This window comes from Heteronotia binoei, chromosome 3 (assembly GCF_032191835.1).
Source record: "Heteronotia binoei isolate CCM8104 ecotype False Entrance Well chromosome 3, APGP_CSIRO_Hbin_v1, whole genome shotgun sequence".
Lineage (NCBI taxonomy): Eukaryota > Metazoa > Chordata > Lepidosauria > Squamata > Gekkonidae > Heteronotia > Heteronotia binoei.
In genome coordinates this window covers 19,753,937-19,776,288 of record NC_083225.1, presented here as the reverse complement: position 1 = coordinate 19,776,288, position 22,352 = coordinate 19,753,937, and the positions used below count along the sequence as shown (strand labels likewise).

At 45.4% G+C, this 22,352-nt stretch overlaps 1 protein-coding gene across 4 annotated transcripts in view; it reads right to left on the bottom strand.

Annotated features, from left to right (window-relative positions):
• The window catches only part of NAA16 (N-alpha-acetyltransferase 16, NatA auxiliary subunit), a 93,373-nt gene that overhangs the window by 45,854 nt on the left and 25,167 nt on the right, over positions 1-22,352 (bottom strand). For all 4 annotated transcript variants that reach the window (XR_009555166.1, XR_009555167.1, XM_060233559.1 and 1 more), the window contains exons 6-11: positions 19,861-20,014; positions 14,006-14,125; positions 9,612-9,707; positions 5,246-5,352; positions 1,524-1,596; positions 1,202-1,371 (exon numbers count right to left, since the gene is read on the bottom strand). Coding sequence is in view for 2 of the 4 variants with exons in the window: in XM_060233559.1 (XP_060089542.1) it covers positions 1,202-1,371; positions 1,524-1,596; positions 5,246-5,352; positions 9,612-9,707; positions 14,006-14,125; positions 19,861-20,014 (720 nt within the window). In the remaining 2 variants the exon portion in view is untranslated. The remainder of the gene's footprint in view (positions 1-1,201; positions 1,372-1,523; positions 1,597-5,245; positions 5,353-9,611; positions 9,708-14,005; positions 14,126-19,860; positions 20,015-22,352) is intronic.

The following is a 22,352-nucleotide window of genomic DNA, read 5'->3' as shown; positions in this document are numbered from 1 at the left end:
GAGTTTCCTGCATTGTGCAGGGGGGTGGACTAGATGGCCCTGGAGGTCCCTTCCAACTCTATGATTCTAAGCCGCCCTTGCTCAGCCTTCCCGGGTCTGTGCTTCAGACGCAGAAAGGCTGAGTAGGGGTGGTGGAGCAGGTCATGCACTCAGAAGAAGATATTGGATTTATATCACGCCCTCCACTCCGAAGAGTCTCAGAGCAGCTCACAATCTCCTTTACCTTCTTCCCCCACAACAGACACCCTGTGAGGTAGAAGATAATGGATTTATATCCCGCCCTCCACTCCAAAGAGTCTCACAATCTCCTTTTCCTTTCTCCCCCACAACAGACACCCTGTGAGGTGGGTGGGGCTGAGAGGGCTCTTACAGCAGCTGCCCTTTCAAAGACAACCTCTGCCAGAGCTCTGGCTGACCCAAGGCCATTCCAGTAGGTGCAAGTGGAGGAGTGGGGAATCAAACCCGGTTCTCCCAGATTAGAGTCCGCACGCTTAACCACTACACCAAACTGGCTCTCCAGAGCCCGCCCTCCCTAGGGTGCCAAAACCCTGAAACTGGCGCTGTCCAGGAGTCAACTGGTTGAAACTGTTGTAACTCTGCATGCAAGACGATCTGGGAGGGAAAAGGGTTAAGAGAACTCTCTTGGCAGCTGGCCCCCACCCCCTCGCATGGGCTAGATATTGAGCCTCTTGGGCTGTTGCTTTTGCCTTCTCTTTTCATCTTACAGGGGACCACTCGTTGTCTTCTCTCTCATACCTGGCCTTGGAGCTGTAGCAAGTGAACCTTTTCAAAGTTAATCTGTTCACAGTAAGTTTCATGAATGTGAATGTGTCTCAAAAGATGTGCTTCTGTTTTTGCATGTGAAATTTCTTTCCCTTGTTACCCTTGGAGTCAGATCATATTTGTAATGGTTTGAACAGCATTTTCCCCTTAACTGGGATATGCAGAGGATCCTGCATAAGCTTCTGCGCTTCCAAGACAAATGATTTATTTTTACATTGAACTCTAAAGAAAGATACAATAGATAAATAACGAACGAACTCTGGCACTGGAATGGTTACTATCCTTTTCCTCTTTGGTCCTACTTAGATACAAATGCTGACGTGAATGGCCCCCTGAATAACACAATCAAGTCAGTTCCTATGAAAAACACAGAATAATCCAAAATTCTAAACTTATCCAGTTTAAGATGCTGTATTACCTTGTAAATCTTGGCTTTTAGATAAAACAGCTCTATTAATGTTGGTGTGCTCGCAATGGCAGAGTTAATGTAATCCAAGGCCACTGAGAACTGGCCCAGCTTATCAAAGTGCTGCGCGAGGAAATAGCGAACCCAGAGGAGAGTTGTCGGGGGCTCTCGTTCTCCGTTTTCTATAACAAACACACACACACAGCGTTTCAAAAGACATGGCCACTGTTTGGAAGGACATTTCAGCAAAAGAGCAAACTAACTGAAGACCGTTTAAAAAGTTAATTAAAGATCACATTCCAGAAGCATTAAACACAAGAACACCGAAACATACCATATGGGCTAAACAAGTCACAGGTTTTCAGAGAAGCTTCATAACCAGTAACAAGTTCTTGGATTGTAGAAACCTATAAAAATAGATGGTCAAATCTGTATTAAAAAGCTGTTTTTTTAAAAAACAAATCACATTACATTACCTAAATGCAGTGTTTCACTTATCGTATACGTTAATGTGCCAAGTGTTAACTGAAGCCTAATTCACCACATTCTGGGAAAGAAATCATATGTGAACATATGAAGCTGCCTTCTACTGAATCAAACCCTCGGTCCATCAAAGTCAGTATTGTCTACTCAGACTGGCAGCGGCTCTCCAGGGTCTCAAGCTGAGGTTTTTCACACCTATTTGCCTGGACCCTTTTTAGTTGGAGATGCTGGGGACTGAACCTGGGACCTTCTGCTTACCAAGCAGAGGCTCTACCACTGAGCCACCGTCCCTCCCAATTCATCCCTGTTGTATTCTCAGGAGAAATTACCAAACATGCCCAAGGGACTGTTTCCTGCAAAGTAGAGGGGAGAGAGTTCAGTTTGGCTGAGATAAAACACAGCTTTGCAAGGACCGGAGACCAGAAGTGGCCATACGGTAGGGAAATTCACATTAAGGTGCGTTATACTGAATCAGACCCCTACTTGGTCCATCAAGGGCAGTCCTGTCTATTCAGACTGGCAGCTGATCTCCAGGTTCTCAGGCAGAGGTCTTTCACAAGACCTACCGCAGGGTCTTTTATCGGAGATGCCAGGGATTGAACCCAAGACCTGCTGCGTGTTAAGCAGATGGTCTACCACTGAGCCACGGCCCCTCTCAAATTCTCACCCCAAGCCTAGACACAGGAGTTAAGATTTGCTAGTGCTAAATGGGTGTGCACAAGAAAGCAAGCTATGGTGGCACGAGGGCAACTGAACATGAACAGATCATTTCATGTTTCCACATGAATAAGCAAGCCAAGGCCTCTCACTGGATGTCTCCAGCATACAGCACACCCCACCCAAAAGGAAATAAAACAAGATATCCTTTTATCTCCTAGAATGTACGTTACCCACCTATGATTTTCAGCCTTTGAAGATGAGCCTACCTCTACAGAGGACTCTGTATCGTTCATGCGTGTTAGGGCAATTGGAATAGCGATCGGTTAAGAACTACTCTGTCATAACCCCTCACCGGAATTCACAGAAGCTATGCACGAAAAGAACGAAGGAGGATTTCACAGGGCCACATACCCTGCTCTAATTACCATGAGTCAACCCAGTCTTTAATTTAATTGCACAGCAAAAGCGAGTTCTGCTGCCTCCCTGTGGCAAGTCACCCAAGGCCCAGGGGCAGAAAGGAGCTCTGAAGCGCAGAAGGAGCTCTGCCCATGCCCACCCAAGGGAGCTGTCAAGCATGCTATTTCTAAATGCTGCATTTATTTGTAACTACTGAATAAGCCAGGAGCACAATAGAGTATCACCTTTGTCTTTCCCCTCTTCATTCTTCTCCCCCCTTTTTTCTCTCCTTCCCCCCTTTGGATGCATAATAAATCCATCTGGTCCCAGGATGTGTATAGTAACCTTGCATTAACGGTGAAGAATGCCTCTCCCCCAGATTCACACAGCCATGCCTTATCAGCTCGCAGAGGATGTGTGAGAAATGGAGATGTTGTCATTAGCTAACATTCCTTAGTCATAAAAGAGATACTTGAAAGTAGCCTTTGAACCAATTTGCATCTTCATGCTATTCTTTTGAAGTTATCCGTAACCCTGCCTTTTGAAGTTTGACTATAAGATACTATTCAATACTATGTAAGCCATTACTTCCAAGGAACCGTCCTTGGAGCAAGCCATGGAGTTTTACAATAAAACAAGTCTTTGATTAAAGAACAAACGCTTGATTATTGCAAAATATCGATGCTTGACAGAAGCCACTATACAAAGCATCAAGGGAGGCTCAGGATTCTTGCCTGGTCCACAGTCCTGCATGTTGATCATCCCTTGGGCTCCTGGCTGACGGCTCAGTGCAGTCTTGGCAGAAGCTTGCTGGACAAACTTCCTTGTGACCACACAGCCCCCACTGGCTGCTCTTACAGCATCAACCCTTGGAACCTGCCCCAGTCTCCCAGTTCTAGGGTTGCCAGCCTCTAGGAGGGGCTTCGAAATCTCCTGAAAACAACTGATCAGTTCCCCTGAAGAAAAACCTTTGGAAGGTGGACTCTATGGCCGGGGGGGGGGCAACGGTAGCTCTCCAGATGTTTTTTTGCCTACAACTCCCATCAGCCCCAGCCAGCATGGAACCGCTCTAACGGTCAGGAAGTTCTTCCTAATCTTGAGACAGAAACTCCCAATCTGGTATCATCGGCAAATTTAATAAGCATTCCCTCTATTCCTTCATCCAAATCATTTATAAAGATGTTGAACAAAACAGGCCCCAGCACAGATCCTTGAGGCACTCCACTTGTCACTTTGCTCCAAGAGGATGAGGAACCATTCACAAGCACTCTTTGGGTGTGATCTGTCAGCCAGTTACAGATCCACCTAATGGTAACAGGATCCTTTTTGACTTGATGATGGAGCCAAGGAATACAGGCAACGCTAAAGACCCACCTCACAGGCTGTCTGTTGTGGAGGAGGAAGATAAAGGAGATTGTGAGCCACTCTGAGACTCTGAGGTTTGGAGTGCAAGGCAGAATATAAAGCCAATATCATCTTCTTCTAATGGAACTAAGAGAGGCTGCAGTTGCAAAACCGGGATCTAAGTTGAAGACACAGGTTGGTGCGCAAAGGCAAGGTAGAGCCCAGAGGGAAAAAATGAGCGTGCCTAGTAAATTTCCAACAGGGAGGCCAAGAGCTGGTTTTGCACATTTCCCCTAAACATGCCCAACAGAGATTCTGCTCCCTCCCTCCTCCAGTGTAGCAATATTTAAAGGTGGTCCCCTAAGTGCATGCAAGGTGGGAAAAGTGGCATTTCCCCCCTTTACCAGAGTTGTGTGACTAAGGCACAGTGTGTCACTGTTAAAGGAAAATTAGGACACACACAAAATCAACCAGCTAAGAAAAACAAGGGATGAAAAAATCTGAACAGAATTTTTTTGAAGCGGCTGCTAATGCTGCACTTGCAAGAAAACTGGTTGTGGAGTATTCTGAAGTTGCTTTTGTGCAGGCTGCACAGAAACCACAGACACTGACTTCCAAAGAGCTAGAAGAACAAGAGGAGTTGGTTTTATACCCCACCCTTCACTACCCAAAGGAGTATCAAAATGGCTTACAATGGCCTTTTCCCTTCCTCTCCCCACAACAGACACCCGGTGAGGTAGGCGAGGCTGAGAGAGTTCGGAGAGAACTGTGACTGATCCAAATGACTGACCCAAGCTGGCTGCATGTGGAGGAGGAGGGGGGGGAATCAAAGCCGGTTCTCCAGATTAGAGTCCACCACTCTTAACCACTGCATTAAGATGGCACCAAGCTAGAGTTGAGTCCAGTGGCACCCTGGAGACCAACAAAATTTTCAGGGGATAAGCTTTCAAGAGTCAAAACTCCCCCCGCATCAGAACCTAAATATTTCCACTTTTCCTTCATCTGGTATACATTACATTGCAACCAGAACAAGCAGAGCAAAGACTGATGAGGTTTCCTCAGCACGTGTGGAAAACAAACATCAAGCAGGACTGAAACGGAGCAGATTTGTAAATTATCTGTAAAATACATGCTATACAAAATTAAACAATTATATAAAAATTAAATAATTACCTTTTCTGTATTGTAATACAAAGATTTCAGAGTGGTAAACAAGGGTGGGCAGCCTTTACTGAAGTTAGTCCTCAGCCACTTATCCATTAGCTCTCTAAATTTCTCACCTAGAAACAAAAGGGCGTTTGGTTATACTGCAGTAACTTAATGTGCATTACTGCTTGGGCTCATGTTTACCACAAAAACCTGAAAGGCGCTGAAAAGAAGAATTAGTGGTGCCATGTTAGATGCTGGACTTAATACTTTTGAGTCTCCTCCCCTCACTAAAGCAAGGTGTTCTGAGAACCAGAACTCCCAGAATATAGTAGGGGAAAGAAGCAGAAGAACAGTAAAGTGAACCAGGCAGAACTTGCCTATCTCTAGCTACAGCCTGGATTTGCTGGTGGGGGGTGGTGGGGGGGGGCTTATGGCTTTCACCCCCAAATCAAGCCACTAAGAACAACAACATACCCGTATTTTTCGCACCATAAGGCGCTCCGGAGGATAGGGCGCACCTTCCTCCTGGGGGGCGATCCGCTGCCTCTTCCTCTGATCCGGCACTTCCCCCGCACCTGCCTGCCTGGCTCCATCTTCTTCAGGCAAGCGCTGGGATCGCTCCACGTGGCCCCAGCGCTTCGCAAGCGCCGGCTGTGGAGAGGGCAGCGTGCTTCCTACTTGCCTGTGTGCCTGCCTTCAGCTGTGATGTTTAAAGCAAGCGCTGGGATCGCTCCCTCCCCCCCTCCGATCCCAGCGCTTGCTTTAAACATCACAGCTGAAGGCAGGCACACAGGCAAGTAGGAAGCACGCTGCCCTCTCCACAGCCGGCGCTCGCAAAGCGCTGGGTTTGCGGAGGGGGCGGGTGCTTCCTACTTGCCTTTGTGCCTGCCTTCAGCTGTGATGTTTAAAGCAAGCGCTGGGATCGGAGGGGGGAGGGAGCGATCCCAACGCTTGCTTTAAACATCACAGCTGAAGGCAGGCACACAGGCAAGTAGGAAGCACGCTGCCCCCTCCGCAGCCGGTGCTTGCGAAGCGCTGGGGCCATGTGGAGCGATCCCAGCGCTTGCCTGAAGAAGATGGAGCCAGGCAGGCAGGCGCGGGGAAGCGCCGGATCGGAGGAAGAGGCAGCAGATCCCCCCCCCCCCGAAGGTACGTACCTTCGGACTATAAGACGCACGCACTTTCCCCCCCACTTTTTTTGGGGGGGGGAAGTGCGTCTTATAGTCCGAAAAATACGGTACATTGGAACCTTTTCTTGGTATTTGTAATTACAAAACAGCCACAATTAAAAGAAATAGTTCTGACAAATGTTTCTAGGACACCAAGGAACATTCATTTCATATTCAGGTTGCAGAATTCCACTGTTTCTTGAAACAAAACTTAACGATAATAATTTTGTCTATTTATTAGCATAGATTATAAAGACTCCTGATGTTATCCAAGGACATTTATGGATAGAATCTGTCAGATTATCCCCACAAATTCCCCACTTCAGAATGACAGTCGTTAAAAAGGGATTTAATAAGGCTGCCGATATCTGAACCATTCTAAGTACTTGCTAAAATTACTGCTTTTGCTAACTAGCCAGTTATCTGAATACACACACAAGGGGGGGGGGGGGGCGAGGAGGAGACAGACAGACAGACAGATTGTGTTGTTCTGCTGTGGAAGAGCTAGATATGAGTTCTGTAGTACCTAAAGGCTTAGAGACCAACAAAACTTTCAGGGTATATGTTTTGACTCTGGAAAGCTTATATTTTGAACCTCTTGTTGGTCTCTAAGATGTTATATAGGACTCACATCTAACTGAATACATATGCTACATCATGCTTAGGAGTATGAATGGCCAAGTACTGGATCTGTTTCAAGGTGATGGTAACAACCTTCAAAGGCCAGTGTGGCTTGGGACTAACATATCTAAAGCACCATCTCTTCCCATATACCAGGGGTGGCCAAGGGTAGCTCTCCAGATGTTTTTTTGCCTCCAACTCCCTTCAGCCCCAGCCATTGGCCATGCTGGCTGGGGCTGATGGGAGTTGCAGGCAAAAAACATCTGGAGAGCTACCCTTGGCCACCCCTGCCATATACCCCTCGGAGAGCCACGCACTCGGCTGACCAACATCTGCTGGATATCTATGGCCCAAGGACGTCCGCTTAGCCTCAACCAGGGCCAGGGCCTTTTCTGTCCTGGCCCCTACCTGGTGGAACATGCTCCTGTCTGAGATCAGCGTCCTGCTGAACTTATTACAGAATTTCAGGGCCCGTAAAATGGAGCTGTTCCACCAGGTCTTTGGTTGAGGCAGTGAATGCCCCATCATTTGGCTTCCCCGCTGAAAGCCTCCCTATTACATCTACCCATTTAGAGCGACATTATTATTATTCTGCTGTGACTCTTGTTTTACTCTCTATCCAGCTTTTAGAACCATGACGTCATGTATATTTCACCATCTTTTAACTGATTTTTAAGTCGTTTATTGCGACAACTGGCTTTTTAGTGTTTCTGTAACTTTTGATGCTACCTGCTCTTAGCCCGCTTGTGGGATGGGCAGGATATAAATCTAACAAACAAACAAACAAATAAGTAATCACAGATGACTCTTCAAGTAGATCAGCTTTTGACAGGCAGATAACCAGGATTTAATGTGCAGAAAATCAGGTTGCTTACCTGGAACTGCTGATCTTTGAGTGGTCATCTGCGCATCTGTAAATTGGGCCCACTTGCCTGTATATAAATTACTGAGTTACGTTTTTAATTGATTATTAATTGGATATTATTAAGCTATTGCTGTATTTTAACTGTTTTATTGTGACTGTAATCCGCCCTGAGTCCATATGGGAAAGGGCGGAAAATAAATCTACCAAATACATAAATAGTGTTTTCCCAGGCTTTAATTAAGTCGAAAATGCAGATATAATTCTGGGGACACGCCCTGGCCGACTGTGTGAAAATCTGCATCTGCTATTGAAGTTCTAAAGTGCATTCCAGTAAGGATAAAACAGCACTACCACCAATAGAAACTCAGCCTTTGGGATGTTTCCTAAAAGCAAAACAAGCCCTGATCAAAGACAGAAGAAACAGTTATTTCAGGAAGAAGACTCTGAGCAGATGGAAAAGACTGGCTGGGGAGAAAAAGCTGTACTAGAAGGGAGTTTCCCCATTCATCCTATGAGACATTATGGCACGAGGGACCACAAAAGCAACTAACAAGAAATCCATCCCCAGCCTGTCTACAATAAACAGTTTGAACTAATCTTTTCCAAGTTCAAGAGAGTAATAAGATTGTCAGGGAAGAGGGATTTGCATTTTTGCTGGTTCTCATGCCATGGTGACGCAGGACAACCCAATAACAAAAAATGTCTAAAACATTCTCAGATTACTGCTAGCTTCTTGCAGAGAAAAGACTGGGGGGAGTCACACCCCTCTGACCATCTAGAGGGCCATCTTCCACTGGCCTCCACAGCATGTGCGTGTGGGGTGGGGGGAGAGTTTGTTTGCACAGTCATTAACCTGAAATTAGGCCTCTTCTTCTCCTACATTCAGCCTTACTCAAGTCTCACCACATTTCAGAGAAACCACTGCTTGGCCTTATTGAATGCCATGGAGGTGGAAATGGAGACTTTTTTGGGGGGAGGGAAACCTGGAGAGAAGGTGCATTCACACACACACACCCCAAGTCCATGGTGCATGGAAAGTGAGAGAGGGGTGAGAAATGGCACCCTCCCAAATTAGTTCAGAGGTATACTGCAACTGAAAAAGGACTTGAAAATTTCCTTTCAAAACAAGAACGCCCTAGGATAATTAGTCAAAAAGAAGCCGTTTCCATAGTTTTTAGAGCTTAGGCAGTTTTCCAAGCAGCTTGGCTTAAAGACTTCTATATCTATATCCTTATATATTTAAATAAGAGATATTTATCCTGCTCTTCTTCCAGGCTGCGTTCAGCATACTCAGTTCTCCTGCTCCTTCGTCTTATCCTCCCAGCAGCCTTCGGCTAAGAGAGCGTTCCTGGTTCAAGGGTAAGGGGAGATTTGAACCCAGGTCTCACTAGTTCTAGCTGGACGCAGTAATCAACAGGGTTTGGGTTTTTTTCCTAGAAAAAGAGGTGCCAGAACTCTCAAGAGCGAAATGAAGGAGAAATACACAGGTGCCCATGGCCATTTAAACAGTTTTTGAGACTTCTGTTTCCGTAAAGAAGCTCCAGAACTCCATTCCACCACGTTCCTCCAGAAAAAAAGCCCCGGGAAACAGTATGATACTCATTCTGGAATAATGAAGGTCTCATCAGCATTGGCGATGTTCAGAAAACAGGCTACAGGCCTTTTACTCTTCTAGAAAACTAAATCATCTTTCTAAATAAGGTTCAACTGGAGGTACAGAAATATGAAATATTACCTGTGACAAAGTTTAAAGGTAATCTTCTAGGTGAAACTGCTCTCGGATGCCGCTTGCTTATTTCCTCATATATTTGTAGCCTGTCTTCTAAAGTACCTATTGATGAATAATAAGTTTAAAAACTGAGATCTGTGCGTACAAAAGGATCTTTTATCATCAAAAAACTAATGGTGATTAGGCCACAATCCAGACACAGCAGTGTTGGTTTTTATCTCCCTCCCTCTGTCCCACAGAAGCTCCAAGACGCAGGATCTGAAGCTAAATTTTATACAAGCAGCAGGAGGTTGAAAAGCCAGTTCCAAAAATGGCACACGGCAGCACCAGTATCAGGGAGGAGAGAAGGAGAGAATAACAGCATCCACGGAACGCTTTAATCTTTCTATGCACCTACCGTGGCGGCACTCATTCCATGGCCTGAGGAAAATCACATCTCACAAACCACATGACTAAAGTATGTCCTGGGCGTCACCCAAAATCATGCGCACACACAGAGAAATATATAAATATTAAAATTAAATGGATACTAGTAACACTTTTAATTGCCAGAGTACCACAGAACATGCAGTGTTGACCCTTGACCGGCCCTTCTGTCTTTGGAGTGTGAGGAAGGGCTTATAAGTCAGACCTGCAAACAGTCAGTCCTTGAACAGTTGCAATTGCTACAAGGATAGCTGCAATCACTAAAAGCCAGCATGGGTTTCTCAAGAACAAGTCATGTCAGACTAAACTTATCTTTTGAAAAAGTTACTACCTTGCTGGGTCAGGGGAATGCTGTGGACATAGTTCATCTTGATTTCAGTAAGGCTTCTGATAAGGTTCCACATACTATTCTTGTTGACAAGTTGGTAAAATGTGGATTGGATCCTGTTACTGTGAGGTGGATCTTTAAGTGGCTGACAGATTACACCCAGAGAGTGCTTGTGAAAGGTTCCTCATCCACTTGGAGATAAGTGACAAGTGGAGAGCCTCAAGGATTTGTCCTGAGACCTGTTTTGTTCAACATCTTTATAAACAATTTGGATGAAGGAATAGAATGAATGGTTAAGAACATAAGAGAAGCCATGTTGGATCAGGCCAATGGCCCATCCAGTCCAACACTCTGTGTCACAAAGTGGCCAAAAATTTTATATATATATATAAATTTATATAAATATATACACACACATACACACACACACTGTGGCTAATAGCCACTGATGGACCTCTGCTCCATATTTTGATCTAACCCCCTCTTGAAGCTGGCTATGCTTGTAGCTGCCACCACCTCCTGTGGCAGTGAATTCCACATGTTAATCACCCTTTCGGTGAAGAAGTACCTCCTTTTATCCGTTCTAACCCGACTGCTCAGCAATTTCATTGAATGCCCACGAGTTCTTGTATTGTGAGAAAGGGAGAAAAGGACTTCTTTCTCTACTTTCTCCATCCCATGCATAATCTTGTAAACCTCTATCATGTCACCCTGCAGTTGACGTTTCTCCAAGCTAAAGAGCCCCAAGCGTTTTAACCTTTCTTCATAGGGAAAGTGTTCCAACCCTTTAATCATTCTAGTTGCCCTTTTCTGCACTTTTTCCAATGCTATAATATCTTTTTTGAGGTGCGCTTACCAGAATTGCAAACAGTATTCCAAATGAGACCGCACCATCGATTTATACAGGGGCATTATGATACTGGCTGATTTGTTTTCAATTCCCTTCCTAATAATTCCCAGCATGGCGTTGGCCTTTTATTGGTTATTAAATTTGCAGATGACACTAAATCAGGAGGGGAAGCAAATATGGTAGAAGACAGAAATAGGATACAGGATGATACTGACAGGCTGGAAAACTAGGCTAGAACAAATAAAATGAATTTTAGTCAGGATAAATGCAAAGTTCTGCATTTAGGTAGGAAAAATACAATGCATAATTATAGGACTGGGGGAAATTGCCTGATGTGTGAATAGGATCTAGAGGTATCCGTGGACCATACGCTGAATATGAGTCAACAGTGCAGTAGCTAAAAAGACAAATTCGATTTTGGGCTATATCAACAGAAGGATAGTGTCCAGATCACATGAAGTGATGGTATCACTTTTCTCTGCTCGTTAGACCTCACCTAGAGTTTTGTTTTGAGTTCAGTTTTGAGCACCACAATTTCAGAAGGATCTAGGCAAGCTGGAAAGTGTCCAAGGAGGGCAACAAAGATAGTGAGCGGTTTGGAGACCAAGTCCTATGAGGAACGGTTGAAGGAGCTAGGTATGTTTAGCCTGGAGAGGAGACGACTATACTTGAAGTCCCTGTCATATAGATGATGATGCAGAGTTGTTTTCTGTTGCCTCAGGTCAGACCAAAACCAACAGGTTGAAATTAAATCAAAAGAGTTTTTGACTAAACATTAGGAAGAACTTCCTGAGTTTGTGCAATTCCGCAGTGGAACAGGCTTCCTCCTTGGGAGGTGGTGGGCTCTCCTTTCTTGGAGGTTTCTAAACAGAGACTAGATGGCCATCTGACAGCAATGCTAATTCTGTGAATTAGGCAGATCATGAGAAGGAGGGCGGGAAGGGCTGCATCAGTGCTTAGTTCTCGTGGCCCTTTCATACATACCCAGGGAAATGCTGTTCCCCACTTTGGGGTCAGGTGGCAGTTTTTCTCCAGGCTAGTTCGGTCAGGGATACTGGAAGTTTTTGCCATCTTCAGGATATGGAACAAGGGTTACTGGGGATGTGGTGTGCGTGGGGAGGGGGGGAGGTATTTGTGAATGTCCCGCATTGAGCAGGGGGTTGATCTAGATAACCCTGGAGGTCATCCACCAATCTTGGTACCCAGCTCTGCAAAACACCCTACAGACTATAAATTGCAGAAAGTCTCAGAACAACCAGCAAATTCCACAGAACAATCAGCACAGTCAACAACCATCTTCCTTATCTTCAAACCCCTTCCAACCCTTCCAGCAATTAACACAGAACAATGGTCACATTCAACAGCCAGTTTCCTTATCACTACCCTTCCAAGAAGCCCCACCAAACAATGGGCACATCCACAAACCAATTGCCCTTTCACCACACCCCCTCCAGCCTAGAAATAGCAGCTCTCCAGCAGCCCTGGCCCCACTCAATGCACAGCAGCCAAGAAGGTCAGAGCGCCTGCTCCGGCTGCAACGCCACTGAGGATGTTCTCCGCAGCTGAGAACGAAACGTCTGGAAGGAAAACTTTCTCCAGTAGAACACGACACTTGATCCCGAAAGATTCTACAAACCCTAACCCTGGAGGTACCTTCCAACTCTATGTTTCTATGAGTACCAGGTCAATTTCAAGGTTTTGTTCTTGACCTTCAAAGCCCTACACGGTCTGGGACCAACAGGACTATCTCTCTGGGTACCTTCAGGACTATCTCTCTCAGTATGCCCCTCAAAGAACATTATGCTCATTGGATCAACATCTGCAGGTGGCCCTGGCTCGAAGAAGGCCTGCTTAGCTTCAACCAGACCTTTTTTGCCCTGGCACCAGCCTGTTGGAACACGCTCCCAGCTGAGATCCAGGCCCTGCAAGACATTACAATTTTGCAGGGGCTGTAAAATGGAGATGTTCCGCCGGGCCTACTGTTGAGGTGGCAGAGTTCTACCAGTATTGCCCCCCCCCAAGTGCCTCTCCAGTGCATTGTTATGGGATCTCTTCTCAGCTGCTTACCTCCTGGATCATTAGTTTATCATCTGTTACATACACATATGGAGCGGCCTCAGAAACAGCTGTATTTGACACCACAAATGAAATTGAAAGGTTTTATAATTGGCTTTTAATAGTTTATTGATATTGCTGATTGTTTTAATGTAATTATTATATTTGTACTATTTTGCTATATTGTGTTTGTGTATTGTTGCAACCTGCCCTAAGTCTTGCGATACAGGGAGGGTGGGCTAGAAATTTAATAAACTAAAATAAATACCTGAGAAAGGAAACTTTTGACTCTCAAAAGCTTGTACCCCAAAAAATCTTGCTGGCTTCTAAGATGCTACTGGACTCAAAGCCAGCTGTTTGTTCGGTCTACAAACCTGTCATTAGAAGCAGGACACAGTACCTGATGAATTTTTAAAATTTGCAGCTGCTCTTTCGTGTATAGAAGTTGCTGGATGAACAACGGTTTCTGCCATGTGTGAAGAAAGCCTGCAGTGGCCCCTACTCCCTCACCAACACGCCCCACATCCCAGCAGATGCTGCCAACAGAAGTGGGAGGAAGGAGTTGGAGCACACAGGAGAGAAGGGTGCAAGCAAAGCTGAGGCTTGCTCAGACAGCACCAGGGCCTCCAAATCCTTCCTGCAACCGACAGCAACGTTTTCGACCCCAAATCTGAAAACCTGATGTCAAAACTTACCCAGCTAAGCACCACTTTTCAAAAGGTTTACAAGAGGACTGCTTACGTGGCTGGAGGGCTCTTTCTAGGCCTTCGTAATAGGGCCAGTTTTCGGCATTTCGATCTATCAGCTCTCTGTACACTTCAGAAGCTTCCTTTAGTCTTCCCAACTTTAACAGCATTTCTCCTAAAGCAAGGATAAAATCAAAGACACTATTTAGTCAGAGCCTGTTTTTGGAAGCTAGCATCTCGGACTTAAGGAGTCTCAATGGCCTATTCCAGGGGTGGCCAACGGTAGCTCTCCACATGTTTTTTGCCTACAACTCCCATCAGTCCCAGCCACTGGCCATGCTGGCTGGGGCTAATGGGAGTTGTAGGCCAGGGGTGGCCAACGGTAGCTCTCCAGATGCTTTTTGCCTACAACTCCCATCAGCCCCAGCCATTGGCCATGCTGGCTGGGGCTAATGGGAGTTGTAGGCTAGGGATGGCCAACAGTAGCTTTCCAGATGCTTTTTACCTACAACTCCCATCAGCCCCAGCCATTGGCCATGCTGGCTGGGGCTGATGGGAGTTGTAGGCAAAAGGAAAACATCTGGAGAGCTACGGTTGGCCACCCCTGGCCTATTCTTACATTACACCAGAGTTACTTTGGCAGTGGCAGCAAAAACAAGTTGCATTCCCTGTAACTAATGATCTTTGAGTGGCCAGTTGGGCCAGGGAGACAGCGCTCCTGTCGATAAGTAGCTTACCAAGCCGCAAAGGATTTTCACAGCCTTCCCAGTGACATGTGCAGAGGTTCCACCTGTGCACAAGGATCCCACCAGTTTCTTCTGACCACTGTGAAGAAAAGCCAGAGGACCAACAGGAGTGGGGAAGGAGGGCAGGCGGTGTGACTGCACAGATGACCATTCGAAGACCATCAGTAATAGGAAGGCAACCTGTTTATCTTCCTCATGGTCTTTGTGCATCACACCTGTGGGAGAATAACAAGCTCAACCCTACCTGGAGGAGGATGCTGGAAGGTACTCAGGCACAGGCAGACTCTAAAAGAGAATGTCCCACCAAGGTTCTTTGGTGAAGATGAATGTCAAAAGTGCAGTGCTTCACAAAGTTATGCGAGGTAGCCTATGCAACAGCCAACGCATCATCCTTGCTCTTAGCCTCCCTGACTGCCATCAGCACCATCCAGCCGCCCCAAGCGCTGCTCAAGAGCCCTCCACCACACCAGCTCTTCCTGCCTTTCTTCTCATGATCTGCCTAAGTTCACAGGATCTGCACTGCTGTCAGATGGCCATCGAGCTTCCATTTAAAAACCTCCAAGGAAGGAGAGCCCACCACCTCCCGAGGAGGAAGCCTGTTCCACCGAGGAACCGCTCTAATCGTCAGAAAGTCTTTTCTAATGTTTTGCTGGTAACTCTTTTGCTTTTATTTCAGCTCTTTGGTACTGGACTGACCTTCTGGGACAACAGAAAACAGTTCTGCATCATACTCTCCATGATATCGTATCACCTGTCAGTCGTCTCCTCTCCAGCCCAAACATACCCAGCTCCTTCAACCTTTCCTCGTAGAACTTAAGTCTCCAGACCCCTCACCATCTTCTTTGCCATCCTCTGGGCAGTTTGTCCATATCCTTCTGAAACTGTGGTGCCCAAAACTGAACACAATACTCTAGAATGAAGTTAGAGTCCACCAATAAAGTTTTATTCAAGGCATGAGCTGTCACGTGCAAGCACACTTCTTCAGATAAAATAAGATGGAAGAAACCATTCCAACTTACAGACAGGGTTGAAAAGCAAATCAGCATACAACTGCCAGGATGAGCCTGCCATGGTTTCCCATATGTTTTCTAACTAACAGGAACCAGTTACTGATGCTGAACTCTGAACTCTGTAACACTATTGATGCTGGACAGAACTCTGTATCTTTCATTTCCTATAGCTGCTTGAAGGCACATCTATCTGACCGCTAAGACATGTGCAAGTGGGAAAGGGGGAAAGTAGGCTAGCTAGCTATCGTGTTGCTCTAGCAACAGAGCAGTTGGTGGGAAAGGTTTTGCACACACATTTTTGACTCCAATATTGTGACACCAGATTGCTTTTGTCATTCCTAGCTTTAGCTGTCTGTAGCACAAAGCAATGATTCCAATAAACTCTTTACTCTTTATAATGAAAACGGGTCGTTTGGATCAATGACTGGCAGAACCTTACAATAACATGATGACATTTTGAGACAAAACAGGAACAACCAGGGTCTGCAACAGGGTCTACAACTGTATGGATCCCATTAAGGGGAAACAAAGGTTGAAACAATAAATATGCCAAATTAGGAGATACATATGTAAGAGAATCTTTTCTAATTTTGGGAAGTTAATGGAGATTCCTTTACAGCACCCCATTCAGTTCCCCTCAAGACTGAAAGTAACAACTGCATTTTGTTTTGTTTTACGTGGGTGGGGTACAGTGTCACGGGCTGGGGCCAGGCCAGGCGAAGTCCAGAGGCAGTCCAAGGTCTGTAGCTGGGTAGCAAGGAGGGTCCAAAGCGCCAAAACCGAATCACCGTCCAGGTATCGCAGGTCAGAGGTCCAGGAGCCGTAGTCGGGGGGGGGGGGTCCAGAAGTCAATGCCAAAGTCAGGGGGTCCAGAAGCCGAAGTCAGAAGCCAGAGTGGATGCTAGAACGTCAGGTAAGTGACTAGTTGCTTCCACAAAGCCTTCTCTCAAAGCCCACAGCTATATAGCCCTCTGCTGTCTGTTGCCCATTTGGGCTAACTGCTGACTCAGAGGGCGGCCGGGATCCTGCTGAGACTCAAGCACCCTCACTCCTAGTAGGGCCAGAATCCTTTCAAAACTCAGGGCTCAGGGAGCGTCTTGCTCGTGAGCATGCCGCCCTCCTCCGATCCCTGAGGTCCTGACGAAGGCGGTCACGCACACGAGCCACCCGAGAGGGCGAGGCAGGGGGGCTTGGATCTTCTCCAGCAGGAGGCAGGGGCACTGGTGCAGGTGGCAGGGGCACAGTTTCTTCTGCAGGCTTGGCTTCTTCTGCAGGGCCCCCAGCACCCATGAAATACAGTATATTTGGCGGTAAACTGTTCCTCCAGATCAATGGTAGAACCACGGACACCTGCATGGCCCCACAATAACTGAACATCTTTATGGCTGACTTGGAACAATTCTTCCTAAATTCCCACCCACTCACACCACTGCTATACCTACTTTACATCGATGCCATTTTACTGTATGAACACATGGTTAAAGAAGGCCTAGATAAATTCCACCAGGCATTTAATGGCTTTCACCCCACCATCAACTTGATAGTGAACCAATCTATGCAAGAAATCCATTTTCTGGACACTACTGCAAGAATACACAATGGATGCACAGACACCACCATGTAACGGAAACCTACTGACAAACATACCTGCATGCCTCCAGCTACCATCCTAAACATACTAAACGATCAAACTGTTTACAGTCAAACTCTATGCTGAAGCTGCAGCTGCTCCAATCCTACAGACAGAGATTCCCACCGGAGGGATCTACGACAAACCTTTTTGGAACTGAGGTATCCACCTGATGACGTTAGGAAGGAAACAGGTTAACAAAGCCAGAATGCTACCCAGAGAAAACCTGTTACAAGAGAGACCTAAAAAAGACCATAATCAAACACCACTTACTTACTTACTAGTGTTCAACACATCATCGGCTTACAACCTCTACTGGACAATGACAGCTGTATTTCACAAGTACTGGAGTGCAAATCTTTCCTTGCACACAGACAACCTTCCAATCTCAAACAACTCATAACCCACAACAATGCAACATCTAATCTGAACATGGACACTGGTACCAGAGCTTGCAATAAACCCAGATGCCAATTTTGCTCGCACGTAACACCGGACGACACAATCACTGGACCTAACAGCATTAAGTACACCGTTTCAGGCTCATTCGCTTGCTCATCTTCCAACATTATATATGCCCTTAAATGCCAACAATGCCCTTCAGTTCTCTACATAGGGCAAACCTTATGCCAAAGGATAAATGGACACAAATCTGACATCAGGAATCACAAGACTAAGAAAGCTGTAGGAGAACACTTTAACCTCCCAGTACATTAAATGGGTAGTATCGCTATGGAAAATTCAAAATAAAAATTTAGTATATGAGAAACAATAGGGGATCTCAAAGTAGCTCTTTTATTGCCAAGGAATTTCAGGAGCAGAATGGAAAGGGAAACTGCTGAATTACAAGTTATTACAACACTCAGAACAAACACCCCATCAAAAGCCAGGACTTGGGATATTGATTTCTTATCATGTAAGCTAAACTAATTAATACCAAGAAGGACTACACATCATCTGTATTTTTATGCATCTCTCTCTCTCTCACTCACACACACACTCTCTCTTTGAATAATATAATGGAATACTGTTTGTAATGGAACGCAATATATAGGAATAGATTTTTTCTGACGTAACACCGCTAAAGAACAATATATTGGTATAGTATTTAGAACTACATATAGTGATTGTAATGTCAGAAAAAAGGAAAGAAAATGCTGTTTGTTACCTTCACTCTTGAGGAGAGATGAATGGGGTGTCATAAGGGAATCTCAGTTAACTTCCCAGAATTAGAAAAAATTCTCTTACACACTTATCTCCTATTTTGACATATTTATTGCTTCAACTCTTGCTCCCCCTTAATTAGATCCATACAGCTGTTGACCCTGTGCACTTGGCTAGTTGTTCCTGCTTTGTTTAAAAATGTCATCATCATGTTACGTGCCACTTGGCTTTTCAACCCTGTCTATAAGTTTGAATAGTTTTCTTCCACCTCATTTTATCTGAAGAAGTGTGCCTGCACATGAAAGCTCATACCTTGAATAAAACTTTGTTGGTATTAAAGGTGCCTGACTGGACTCTAATTTTATTCTGTTGTTTCAGACCAACACGACTACTCACTGGAAGCAATACTCTAGGTGAGGTCTAACCGCCTTTGCCACTGCAAGACATAAGCAGTGTGGATACTGAGACCTCCCACATGACCAAGGCGACCCAAGGGGTCACAACTATCACAATTCTCCCTGCCCCATGATGGCACCATGACAAAAACACTTCTAGAAATTCCTATGTGGCATGGGAGAGCCAGTTTGGTGTAGTGGTTAAGTGTGCGGACTCTTATCTGGGAGAACCGGGTTTGATTCCCCGCTCCTCCACTTGCACCTGCCTTGGGTTAGCCATAGCTCTGGCAGAGGTTGTCCTTGAAAGGGCAGCTGCTGTGAGAGCCCTCTCCAGCCCCACCCACCTCACAGGGTGTCTGTTGTGGGGGGAGAAGATATAGGACAAGGTGGCCAACGGTAGCTCTCCAGATGTTTTTTGCCTCCAACTCCCATCAGCCCCAGACATTGGCCATGCTGGCTGGGGCTGATGGGAGTTGTAAGCAAAAAACATCTGGAGAACTACCATTGGCCACCCCTGATACAGGAGATTGCAAGCCACTCTGAGTCTTTGATTCAGAGAGAAGGGCGGGGTATAATCTGCAATTCTCCTTCTTCTTCCTAGAAGGCTTGTGTAGCTCAGGGGTCTCCAACGTGGCACCTGCCATGTGTTTTTAGAAAGTGAGCAAGGCCAGGCGGGGCTTTTGAGCAGCAGGGCTTCTGATTGGCACTGCAGAGTTGACTGGGTGTGCAGATCGATAAAGCTGTTGCTTGGAGAGCAGGGGCCACGACAGCACAAAGATCTTCACGGTGGGGCTGAAGGTGAGCTGCCTCAGCCATTTTGTGGCTGCGCCTGCTGCACTGTTTCAAAAGTCTTAGTGTGCCCACAGGCACTGTTTCCAGATAATTCCCTGCTTCTGTCTGTGCTTGCACACTGAGAAGCGTGGGTGTAAGAACATCACTTAAGCTTACCTTCGAAAACAGCTTACCTTTGATTTCTTCTATCATAAGCTTATCACAGATTTGCTTCTCATAGGTTTCTATATGCTCCAGAGATTCTTGGAACAAGTCTGCTTCTCTCATCACTTGGTTCTGGTACAGAATTAATTCACTATATTCATAGTCTATTTTATTAGGAGGAATCTGGGAAATAGAAGAGTTTACATTATTTGTCAGGATTCATAGAATGTCTCCTGTCATTTTCTTTCTGAAACATTTTACGTACAGCATAACTATTACTGTCTGGCTATGAGTATATTATGGTGTTATGGGAATGGTTGGTTTAAGGTTGTTTTGATTCTTACACTGAGGCCATTGGTAGATGCCTGATAATGTGGAACCTCCCCCCTCTGCCTTTTACACCATCTGGAGACAGAGACTGGGAATGTCTGAGATAAGGAAATGAGGGCACTGAATTGTTGCATAAATAATTCTGTCTTTGAAGTTTGGGGGAGAGGGGAGGCCCACGCTTTCCTGAAAATACCTAAAACTGTTTGTAGGTTTTAGTTTCATTCCTGGCAAGACCACTGTATAGAAGGGTAACTAGTAATATAGCAATAAAGCTTCACCTATGCTTTCATATGCAGAAGTCTATTTGAGAGTTACTTGGCAAAACCTTACATTATCCCCCCCCCCCCCAAAAAAAAACCCAGTACCTTCATAAATGCGCAATTTTTAAGTTAGGAAGAAAACATTTGGCAAATCAGCTTCTTACAGGAAAATTTAGATTGTCATTGGGTGAAATTCAGACTTTTTCACTAAGAACTGCTGTTATAACATGCTTCCCAGCTAGCTAAACTTACGTAATCGTTCGTAGGCAAAAGCACTACACAAATGTTACTAGAAATGTCTGGGTCTCCTCTTTTATGGGGGGAATTAGCAGAGGCAGATCAGAGGTTGAGCTATTTTTGGAGCAGGTTCTCTCACCAATAATACGAAGCTATCGTATCAGAAAGAAGACTCCAGATTTGAAATAGTTTAAAATGTTTTACTTAGAAAAATATGTATAAAATACAATCAAGCTTGAAGTATTCAAAAATACACACAATCAAAAGGCTAGGAAAATTAAGGGTGAGAAATAAAGACTTTCAGGGATTGTTACAGAGGTGGTATTTACCTATCCAGATATGGATAAGTCCATGAGGGGAAGGGGGTGTGTGGTTGGATCCAAGAACATACAACACACTGAGCATGGGCAAAGGTGGTTATATTTATACCCAAAAGTGTATCCTGAAGATATGGCTGTCGATGCGCTTAGAGTTTAAGAGGGTGATCCTTAGTGGCGCAAGAATGAAGGTTGCACACAGTAGTTGTAAAACCACTATATACAGTTTATTTACACACCATTCACTCTCCACTCCGACAATATGCTCGGCTGCTCTCCAACTTCCTTAACCCACACATACCAAAGTGTCTTTGTACATTTATACATTGAGTAACCAATCAGCATCTTGCTGTGTCATGCTGACTGTGCTTCTGGCTGATGCAACCTCTGGCACCCAGCCACCTACTGTCATTTAGATGATCTAGCTTCTAGCACCAGTTTCACTTTCACAGCATGTGCTATAAGCTGTCACTTCTCTCAAATATAAGCAACAATGGCTGGATGCGTTAAGTGTTTTAAACAATAACCTGATGGTTTTTGGAGATCTCGACAAGAGCAAGGTCTGAGTTCTCCCTGGTGTTAGACAAAAAGTGCAATGTTCTATGTTTGCTCAGAGAATGGAGCCAGGAGATGAGTTTCCCTGGGTGAAACGAATGGATTTGCAGTTGAAGACAAAAGGTAAGAATGGATCCCTGATGGGTCCCAGGAAGAGCTATAATGCTTGAGATTAATTTTACCTTGATACTCTGAGGTGGAGGCAGGAAGGAAAGGGGGCTCTGTACAATAGGTGTGTACATTGCCATAGGATCACACAAAAGGATGCTCGAGTGTATCAGGAGGCAGGAGTGATTAGCCAGCAGCTGCTAGCCAGAGGTCAAGAAATAAAGATTCGTTACCTGGAGAACCCAGGGTTCAGTACATTCCAAGGAAGGGTGGGGAGGAACCAGACTGGAAATAGCCTCAAGGATGCCTGTGTGTGCAACCTTAGAGGGAAACCCTTTGGGAGAGTCTTGGCTGGCTTTTGGCCCAAGCAGAGTGTGCTCTCACTTGGCCTGTTTTTGACACGATTTATGCTTCAGGCCAGAAAGTGGGGAGCCCATCAGGTATTGGGGTGCTTCCATATGTCAGGCCGCACCTCTTGGCTACGCTAAAATGTCATCAATTCCACATAAGAGCACCAGCTTTGTCTATATTATGTCCAAAAATGCTTAATTTTTTTTTGAATGACAGAAATGATGGATTCCCTCCACCATAGTGCCCATGCTACAAGAGCCCCGAGGCGCAGAGTGTTAAAGCTGCAGTACTGCAGTCCTAAGCTCTGCTCACGACCTGAGTTCGATCCCAGCGGAAGCTGGTTTCAGGTAGCCGGCTCGAGGT